The sequence below is a fragment of the Parasteatoda tepidariorum genome, chromosome 4 (genome assembly GCF_043381705.1).
Source record: "Parasteatoda tepidariorum isolate YZ-2023 chromosome 4, CAS_Ptep_4.0, whole genome shotgun sequence".
In the NCBI taxonomy this organism is placed as follows: Eukaryota; Metazoa; Arthropoda; class Arachnida; order Araneae; family Theridiidae; genus Parasteatoda; species Parasteatoda tepidariorum.
This window is the reverse complement of record NC_092207.1, coordinates 7753016-7764641: the sequence shown is the minus strand read 5'-3', so window position 1 is coordinate 7764641 and position 11626 is coordinate 7753016. Positions and strand designations below refer to the sequence as shown.

General features: G+C 26.8%; 1 protein-coding gene across 1 annotated transcript in view; it reads right to left on the bottom strand.

Moving 5' to 3' along the window:
• Positions 1-11425, bottom strand: part of LOC107451809 (sonic hedgehog protein-like) — a 61171-nt gene extending 49746 nt beyond the window's left edge. Inside the window, 1 exon segment of the mRNA NM_001323827.1 lies at positions 11041-11425. Coding sequence (NP_001310756.1) covers positions 11041-11334 — 294 coding nt within the window. The 5' untranslated portion in view covers positions 11335-11425.
• Positions 11426-11626: the final 201 nt, after the last annotated feature.

The window sequence follows — 11626 nt, the reverse complement described above, 5'->3', positions numbered from 1 at the left end:
ATATGTCGCGAAAAAGTATTCAAATCAGGTATCCATATATCCATATATATATATATATATATAGAGAGAGAGAGAGAGAGAGAGTGAGATCTTTTTTGTAAGACACTCCTAAACTGACACAAATTTAAAGAACACATTGAAATTGTAGGAATTTTTTTCTATTTTTTTTTCTTTTTGATGGAGTATCCATACATTGCTCTTATGTTTCTTATCTGGATCAAATTAGATCCATGAATTTGCATAGCACGCAGCACGAAGTTGGGTTTGTTAAACAGATCGTTTATCCTCTAATTTGATCTAACCATAGATACTGATTGATTGAAGAATAATATTGCAGTAACTTGATCTAAGCATAGATACTGATTGATTGAAAAATAATAATGCTATAACGTGATCTAAACATAGATACTGATGGATTGAAAAATAATAATACAGTAACTTGATCTAACCATGGACACTGATTGATTAAAAAATAATAATGCAGTAACCTGATCTAACCATGGATACTGATTGATTAAAAAATAAAAATGCAGTCACTTGATTTAAATTTTTTTAGCTTCTATCACTTATAAAAATATTAATTACTTTGTTTTCGCGAAAAGAAAGAGTGAGGGATTCCTTAGTACCCAACACCTTAAAAAGTTTTGAAATATAATACAAAAATCTTATTGAGGAAGGAAAAAAAAAGCACCCTTCAATGTTACTTAGTGTATATATATTTTTTTAATTTTCAAATGTTTATAAGTTATGGCAATTACTTTCTTTTAAATCAATTTCTTTAAGTGTTTTCAGGCGTAAAAAATAGTAATCTAAAAATAAAAATTCTGCACTGAATTGTAGAACGACTAATATATGATCCGAGGTCATGAAATATCTGGTCTAAATGCGACCTTTAAATATTAAAAATTCATACAAGCATTTTAACACTGATGCATACTTACCTGAAATGCAGAATAGAACAAAAAATATGTTAACTTTAACATTTTTTCTAGATTTTCTAGGCTAATAATCAAGGAAAGATTTCTTTTTAACATTTCGTAAGATATTTAAGCAATTCGTATGTAAAATGTTAAAACATCAAGAAACAGTCAACAAAATATTAAAAAACAAATTTGAACTCACCCTTAAATAAATATTTTTTTTTGAATAGACAACTTTGTGATTTTCTTTTAACGAAATTTTTTGTCAAACGATCGCCAAATTTATGTTCCAATAGCCACAGTTATTATTGATGGAATATTTAGAAAGAATGCTTTAAAGGCTTATAATAATTTGTTCAGTTTAAAATAATTGCACGCCTTAGAAATTTGTTTTAAGAGTAAATTTACAGGAAAATTGCAGAAATTTATTAGAATTCGAAACTGCAATCTAAATAACATTTCCCTTTTCATTGAATCCGTATACAACAGGATGAATTTCGATAAAAAAATAAATAATAATACCATTTTAACTGAAATCGATCTCATTTTCAATAATATCCATTTTATTAAAATAAATAGTGATTTCATCTAGCCCAGCTCTCAAGCCCATATTATCATTTTAATATCTTTTAAAGAAAATACCAGCATTTGATAAAGAATATGTGATTGTTAAGTAATTGAAAGTGTTTTCTAATTAGATGGAGGGGAAAAATGAAAGGAAATACATATCTCAGCTGAAAACCAAAATGATAGAAACAGATAGAAATATGTATCTAATAGAAAAAAAAGAATAAAAAAGAATGTGCAAAAGAAAAGTATTTTGTTTCACTTGATTGATTAACTGATGTTCTTCTCCCCAATGTGAGCTTTTCTTTTCCTTTCTTTTTTTTCTCCAGACATCAGTTGTTTGATATTGTATCAAATGTTTTTCTTTTCGAAAGGTATTTTCTTTTTTCTCCCCTTCATATTTATTTACATTGAGTGTATGTAATATGCTCAACAGAATTGAAACCAAATTTTGTTTTCAATAATTAATATTGTTTCACTATTTAATGAATGTTATACACCCCTTTGAAAATAATATGAACCAAAATTGTAAATTAGATAGTATAAAGTTAAAAAAAAATATATATATATACTCGATTGAACAATTCTTCGAAAATAACACGAACCTTAGCTCAAAATAAATTATAAAACTTTTATCAAAGACTCTTTCTTTTATATCCCCCCCCTCTAAATTTAATTTTTTTAACAAAAAAAATCTACTCTTGAATGCCAGGAAAATGACATATTACCTTAGAAGTTTAAAAAACAGTCACTTTAAGTTAATAGTAAGTAACTCAACTTAAGCCTTCATGTTAGATGGACCATAAATTGCTTAAATTAATTTTCTTTTTATCCACTGTAGAAAGAAACAAAAAAAAATTTGTTGCTGATATGTACAGAATAAAATTGTGTATAATAATCAATCATTAAATAAATAAATAACTTTAATTACATTCAAGCATATTACAATCATGCATAAACTTGGTATTAGGTTAATATTTGCTTTCCCACTTTACAGTATTAGCAATTAAAAAGAATTTCTGGTAACACTTCACTGTCCTGGCATTCATAAGCCAGAAAAATGACAGCCAGGATAATGACAAATTCGTCATTTTATGGCATATAACTTTACTTTAATTTAATATTTTGGCCGAAGACGTTTATATTCTGCAGAAAACAACAGTATTTCTTAAAATAACTCAGATAAATCTATGTAGTTTTTGTTATCAATGATTTCAAGAAGCCAGGAAAATGACAGCATAAAAACCTACTCACCTTGAAAAATTTCTTGAAATAGATTTTGAGCCAGAAAATTGGTTCGTTATTCATGCAACAAGACATGTTCAGATTGGAGGGTATCTAATCAATCTATTATCATAAGATATTGATTCCTGGCGCTATCTACTTTGGTTATAAATCACTAAATAAAAGTAGCCAGGAAAATGACAGATTTTCATGGGACAAACAAATTATTGACAGAAAAAATTATTTTAAACGAAATTTTAGTAAACAATATCCTCTTCGTATATTCTAGAAAAGCTTACATAGGATAAGATAAAAAAAAATAGATTTTGAAAAATGTGTGGGAAGTTTTGAAGCTAGTTATTGTTGGAAATATTGTTTGGGACATGCCAGGAAAATGACATTTTGATATTCAATTAAATTTTTTAAGTATACAAAACAGTCAATGCTAGTGCAAAGTCATTTTAAAATGCTAACAGCAATGCTATTTGTTAACTTTTTTTAAAAAAAAAGTTCTTCTAGTATTAGATCTTGAAGCAAGGGACAGTGCATTGTCATGCTTCGTGAGAATCACCCATATAACAATAAGAATATGAAAATAATATGTACTATAAGGTAGCATAGTGTTCAAAAAAGTTACAGTAATGAACATTTCTTCGAATGCACCTTAGTTCAAAATAAATTATAAAACTTTTGTCAAAGACTATTTATTTTATATATTTTTTTCCATCTAGATTTTATTTTAAAATTTACTTAAATTCCATTAACTTATGATACTGTATATAACAAGTGCTTTAAGTAATTATTGCTTGAAAAATAGGTTTAGATGATATTTATAGTTTTAACTTTCTAATATCCGCAATTAATCATAAGAAAAGACCGCAAAATTCCTCTGTTGACAACATTCATTGCTTGTTCACCTTATCTTTCATTTGAGGATCATAAAAATCTCATAAATTTCTTTTCATCACTTATCTTCTTTGTTGCGAGGAGGAAACGTTTTTTTATTTATTCTTTTACAATTTTGATTCGTATGATATATAAATATGAATCATACACACAATGAGAATAAAATGTACGCTCAAAACTACCAGAATATGGTAAAATGTGCCGTGTTTCCGGCTATTATATGAACATTAATAAGCAATTAACGAAGCGCTTTGGTAATGGTTTTGGTAAAATTAACAATAAAATAGGGTCTTAATACATAAAATAAAATTTGCTAATGTGGTAAAATTTCGTCACTTCACTATGGTTCATTTGAGCATGGCATAAAAACGAAATATTCAACTGAATATAATTTTCCAGTTTTTTATTTTTTTACTAGATAGATAGTCATGAGAATTGCAATTTTGAAAATCAAAGTTTCCGGAAAATCGTTACCATATGAACGGAAAAATTATCAAATAAATAGTTTAAATACAGTATATTTTAGTTTTATTAACCAAAATTATAAGCAGTACGGTAATTTTACAAGTTTTTTTCCGCCAGGAAGTAAATATCTTGTTTTGATTTTTACTTACGTAGACAAAATAGTCAAAAGAATACACGAAAGAACATTTTTCTAAAACTGAAAAAATAGAGAAAAAAAAAACGTTTAAGAAATTTGTAACTTTAGATAAAATTAAGAGATAGTGAAAAACTACGGTGAAATGTACTAGTCCTCTGTGTGTAGCATCCTTCAAACCTGTTTTACTATAAAATCCATTTTTGCTGTACAATTTTATACCATAATTTTTATAATAGTATTTTTTAAATATAGTGATTTATCAGTAAATATTAGCACAGAAATTACAGTTTATCAGATTTTTGTTCTATTCAAAAATTATTGTGAAATGTACTGGCAGCCTGAGAGCTGATACTTTTTACCAAAATTTTGTACGAAGTTTTTTACAGTGTATTTTAAAGAATGGAAGGCCAAAATATAAAAATATAAAGTTTCTTTGGAATCATATCGGGAATTTTTTTTTTAAAAATTGGGAGAAGTTTTTCTCTAAAACTAAAAGTTATTTAATTGTTAATTATAATTGGTAATCTAATTAAAGCATATTGAAATTGGTTATGGAGATTTCAATTTGTGATAACAAAAAATAAAAAAACTAATATTTTTTAATAGAATTTAAAATCAAATGTTACAGTTATGCATATTTTTTTAAAAAATATTAACCAAATATGAATGGAATCTTTTGCATTCAAAATTTACTCATAGATGCAAACGATATTAAAAATTTACTTATTTCATATTAATTATAACTTTTTAACTCATGTAATAATANGGCTTATATATATATATATATATATATATATATACACATTACCTCGGAACTCTAGAAAATTCTAATCGAACAATTGAAGTATACCCTAAATGCAGGAAACCTTTTGTTTTGGAATTTTCAGGTACTCGACAACAATCAAGATAAAAAGGTCAGCTTCCGGTTCATAGAAATCGAACAGTATTATCGGTTAAGACTACAAAAAACCCCTTCCAAAATATTTACACAATTGTGATAGCAGATGTTGCTTTTCTCGACGTAATTATTCCAATTTTACCCAAAATGAAAAACTGATTACGTACTTATTTAACTACAAATATAAAAATTTCTCTTCTAAAAAAATACTCAGCTTTAAACTGAGTAAATTTTATATATAATGTAATGTAAATTTCATATTTATAACTTTTTCATACCTTCAGAGTTTATTAAAATAATTTATCTATCCATATATATATATATATATATATTATAGAAGGATTAGCTCTATTTAAATGAAAATATAATTAGCTATGTATTGAATGGTAAGATTAACGGGAAGATGATACCAATTCGTTAAAAGATACGTAAGAAATCCGTAATTAATTTAGTTAATAAATGCATATTGAAGTTAAAGAAATAAACTTCGTACTAAAAACAAAATTATTGGAATAAAAGTCTTATTCGTTTTGGAGTAACTGTAAAAAAATGCTATACTATTATGGACCCTAACGATGCTTAATTAATCATGGTAACATATATTAATTGAAATTTAAAAAATAAGCTATGAATTGAAAACCAAAAAGTGATTAGAGAAAAGGTAATTACTTGTTTAGGGGAACCGTAGAAAATCGCCTGACACAGATGACGCTTGAAGGGAATTCTGGTAATATGCACTACCGATATTATGGTGCAGATTTAATAAGTATCTTCAAAAAATACCTTTTCCAGTGGGAGCAAAGTACTATTATTTTCATGATTTAGAATTAGAAGAAATTTTTCAATATAATTATTTATAAACATTTTAAATGTTAAAGTTCAGATAGAGAAATCTCACGCCCTCGAGTACTTAAAAGAATTTTATCTGTTTTTTAATATTTCGTTTCTACCACTGATAAATATATTTAGCACAAAACTAAAATGCCGAAGGGTTACGTAATAGGCCTCAAACATACTAATGTATGTAAAAACTAGTATATAGATAAATTTGGCAATTGTTAAAATTTCACAAATACTGATTTTCTTTAATACCGATAATTTGGAAATAAGCGTTCCCTCAAAAGTAATATGTACCGGATAAAATTATTCAGTAGTGGTAAATTTTGACTATCATGAGTTGACGGCGAGCACTGGCTGATGCTGAATGCAGTTATGAGATGAACTTCAAAAAACGTATTTTGCTTAATTAAATAAAGTAAATGCACCGGGAAGGGCAACAAACAATAATAAATGATGTAAGTTTAGTTTTAATAATTATGTCGGTGTATGCCTTTTAGTTTCGTGCAATATTTCATCGTGTTGTTCAGTATTTATTTATTGGTTATTACTATTATTTTTTTATTCACCTCGTATGATGAACGGGTATTCTGTTAGTACATTATAAATACTTCTTTGAAGGAAATATTTTAGTCCCTGTTTCCTAGGATGATACTCTTCCTTTATTTATTTATGTTATAAATCTTTTAAAATTATCAATAAAGCCTGGCTACTATATTTATCTATTTCAAAAATACTTATCATTCTTTCACTCGTGCTTAAAATAAAGAAATGAATTTAAAGCTTAAACTCTTAAAGAATGAGTCAATAGTGCTTAAAATATAATAAAAATTATGTTTTCATGAATTTAACTCAAAATGAAAAGTATTGCCACGAAAATAACATTTATGCCTTCCTGTGTACTGGGTATTTCGTAACGACCGCACTTAATATGTACTTTTTCATCCTAACCAAATTCAGAACAAAAATACGCATTTCGAGGGGGGGGGGTGCAAAATTTATATTTATCATCGAGAAAAAAAACGGTATCAGAATATGACTAATCACATATAACAAACATTGAAACAGGTTTAATTGGAGGTGTTTTCAATAATCGCCTCATATCTCTTATAAAGAATTTTATTTTACAAGTATAATTTATTTTTCAAAATAAGTCTTGAAAAATTATTTAAAAAAAAAAAAATTAGTTAAAATCGTATTAATTGTTTAAGTATAGGCAACCAGTATCAAAAGTTATATAAAGAGTTTTTTCTGATTTTAAAATGAATTTTTAATTCAAGTTACGTTAGATCAAAGCAGAACAACATATATACTATCAGAATACAGCATTTGAATATCAAAATGCTGCTAGAATAAAGAATAACAGTAATTACGACAGTTTGAATATTGTTTATATGTTGTATAATAATAAACTATGCATTGAATATAATAAACAATCTTTCTTATTATATTCTGACTTTTTGTTAGCATTATTCAAATTAAATTGGTGGGATTCGACTCTTTTCTATCTACCTTGAAACTTAAAATTTGTTTTAAAATCATATTATACCCCCCTCCCCATAAAACCTATTAAAAAAATTCGCATTCAAAATATTTGTGTAATAAATACTTAAAGTTTTAGTGGTTTTATATGTTGGTTGCCAACTTCTCTCTGCACACCCATCTTTGGTTTACATTCATAAAATTAAAGTTGGGTTGTTTTAACTTAACATTCAAAATTAACATTTAACAAAAAAAAAAGACTTCATTAATTTAAATAAAAAATATTTGTGATGTACAATCAAGCGACTGATATAGAATATTAACTTTAAAAAAAAATAAAGTTCAGTTTTTTTTTTTTAAGACGATTGCATTGATAAAACTGTATTAACTACAATTTCAGGTATGATGATTACTACAATTTCAGGTAATGATTTTTAAGTTAAATAAAATGCTAGACCACACTAAATGAGTAAGTTACTAACGAGTGTTTGGTATACGAATATATATATTATAAAGAAATTCTCTAAATTAAATAAATAGAAGTTTTCATTTGGAGGGATATATATATATATATATATATGGTATACATAGGTTACAATTTTCCTACCAATATTTTTTTTTAATTTTCCTTTTCATCTTAAAAAATATACTTCTTTTAATCTAAATTAAATAAAGCGCGCGAAAGCAACCAATCAATCAATTTTTTTTGTATTTAACTTTAAACACAAACAATAAAAAAATTTCCTCAAAGCATTCTCATGAAAGAAAGGATGTGAATAAACCCCTATTAAGTTAGAAATAGTATAGAGAAAACATGGATAAATATTTTTAACGAGAAGAAGACAAATTATTAATAAATAAAATCATTTTTAAAAAGTATTTAAAAATTTTTAGAAAATAAGTAAAAACCGGGAAAATAAAGTAAAATTAAGAAAAAGATATAATCTCTTTAATTTAATATTTCCATGCTTTCTTTCCATATTTGTCCATGTTAAACGCTAAACTTATTTTATGTGTGCCATGTATCTACCGCTTACACGCAGTAAATGAAACTTATTATTATTTTTCTTAATTTTCTTCGAAATTNTCTTTTCAGAGAAATCGACTAAATTTTGCTATCTTTTATAGTTAGTGAGATATGAATTTTTAAAACCCCGGAGTTCTTTTATAGACACCCTGTATATATATATATATATATATTATAAAATTAGACGCTAATTGAAAAGTTTTAAAATGTAATTTGTCATTTAGCTTGCACGCAAAATGTTAAATTGAGTAGTTTCATGAAGAAGAAAAAACGCATTAAAACAATTTCTATCTCTTTCTAAATATATATTTACGTAAATAAGAAAAAATTAAAATTGCACTTAAAAATAAGTCACGAGCAAAAAATCTTACTAGCACTCTAAAATAATTGATAAAAAAAATCATAATCTTGTGATCAAAGCAAATATTTTCTATTAGATGCTCTCTAGTGAACCATTATTTAGTTCCTGAAATTTATTTAACTATTTTATTTTATTTAAAATAAAATATTTTTTCAAATTATTCTTTTCAGTTGAAATAATTATTGATACAATATTTTTTTTAAATATAAAATACAGACATTTGTGATTGCATTTCGTTTGCAGTTTGGGCGATTGAGTACTGTCATATGACCGACCCAGGGTTTAAAGAAATGTCTCATTTTAACTTCTCAATTATTTTTTTATTTTAACTAAATTAAAAATAGATTTTATTTACAAAGAATGCATCGAAGAGTCTATTGGAATAAATTGTAAATGTATGAACAATTCAGCAAACAAAGCAATTTTTTAAAAGCGAATCAATTCTAACATTGCTTGAGTGATTCCCATGTATTTTATCTATTGATACATACATCTATATTATTCATTGAAAATCAAGAAATTTGCAGTTTTCAAATTTATTTTGTGGCTTATGTATAATATAAATTTACCATATTTTTAAATGACTGAATTTTACCCAACATCATTTAAATGAAACATATTCTTAAATAACAAAAAATAATCAATAAGTATAGAGCTTCAGAGAATAACTTCAGGTTTACGAATAATAAGACTAAGAAAATGATTAACACTTTTGAAAAGGTTAAAAGTTCGAGAAATTAAAACTAATTCAAAATTTGCTAAATTACGGTTTAAGTCTATAAGTTAATAACTTAATAGTCCGTTATGAACCAAGTAAAATTAAATATTGTTGCGATAAATATTGAAATCTATTTTTCTGCTCTCTTTCTTAACTTATCTTCTAGTGTCCAAATTGTATACAGAAGAAGATGCGTGTGCCTCATGTATAGTAATTAAATTATTATAAGCACTAGAATGCTATGATTAGAAAGAAACATCCTGTATGATTAGAAAAGAAGAAAAAAACAGTTCTTTGGCTCTGCTAGATAAATTTTGAAAAAAATATGGACATATTCTATAAGTGAATGCGAAAAATAGTTACAGAATACTAAATTGAATTTAAATAAAGGATTTTAAAAAAGAATTTTAAAATAACGCAGAGCATAACCAACAAGAAAAGAAAAAAATCTTATTTTCATTCCCCCTACCCCGTTATTTAAATTATAAAAAAAATGTAAATAATGAAGAATTATTTTAGTACAATACCAATAGCAAAATAAAACTTTAATCTGAAAACAGAATTTTTTTTTTCGCTGAAGACTAACTTAGAAAAATATACCTACACCTAACTCATGCCTAGCGAAGTAACATAGCAGTGATAAATTCAATTTAATATGCAGTTCACTTCAATATATAATTGCATAAAATTAGATCAGTTAAGGGAAAGTTTATCCTCTCAAAATAAAGTACACATTGAAAATTTATTCACAGAGAAACAATTAAAATCTCTTCATATTGAAATGTATCAAACCATTAAATCAGTGAAGTATAGCAGACACTAAAATTCCTTTTACAAACAACAAACAATTTAAAATTTCTTCTGAGTGAGTAAAATGTAGCAAAAAATTTCTATTCACAAAGAACAAATAATTTATAATCTCTTCTGAGTGAGTAAAATGTAGCAAAAAATTTCTATTCACAAAGAACAAACAATTTAAAATCTCTTCTGAGTAGGCAAACTGAAGCAAAAAATTTCTATTCACAAAGAAAAAATAATTTTAAATGTCTTCTGAGTGATTAAAATGTAGCAAAAAATTTCTATTCGCAAAGAAGAACAAACAATTTAAAATCTCTTCTGAGTGAGTAAAATGCAGCAAAAAATTTCTATTCACAAAGAAAAAATAATTTTAAATGTCTTCTGAGTGAGTAAAATGTAGTAAAAAATTTCTATTCGCAAAGAACAAACAATTTAAAATCTCTTCTGAGTGATTAAAATGTAGCAAAAAATTTCTATTCGCAAAGAAGCACAAATAATTTAAAATCTCTTCTGAGTGAGTAAAATGTAGCAAAATATTTCTATTCATAAACAATTTAAAACCTCCTCTGAGTGAGTAAAATGTAGCAAGCAATTAAACTCTAATAAAACTGCGTTCAGGCAATTAAATTTTACGCTAATAGGGGAAGTCTTATATTCTCAGTGAATAGGTAAGAAACGAACCATTAAAGAAAGACACCTACCTGTGTCATAAGTCTATCGGCTCCAGTTCCCTCTTCGTCTCGAAATATAATATCCGAATTGTAATTTGGAACAAGCACGCTTTTAAATTTTGGATGGTCTCTGGTCAATTTTCCTTCAGACTGACCACTTGCACCTAACGTAAATTCGTTCACGTTTGGAACATGCTGCTTAAAGACCAAAGGTGTTAATTTTCGCGGTGGCCTACGTCGTCCGCCGCCCCTCAACGGCCCACAACTGCTGGCCGAATTCACTAATGCGGCCAGGCACAGTACGGCTGCCAGAGTATGGAACATCGATCCTTGGAATCTGTGGTTCTACCCGTCTATGGCATCCATTTCGATTCTGAACTGACGGCATTTATGGGTGTACCGATCTCTCTCAAACAGCCTATTGGTTCTGTTGACACGACTCTCTTTTCTTTTGCGACTATCCCAGGCACACAGACACCCCCTGATAAGGACCTCCCCCCCCTCCCTCTCTCCTCATCTCTCAAAAGGAAAAAGAGTTTTTATATGATTTGTTCCTAGGAATGTCGATTACTTTATTTTTGGCAGGTGACGTTAACTCGCTTTTCTTCTTTTTTTT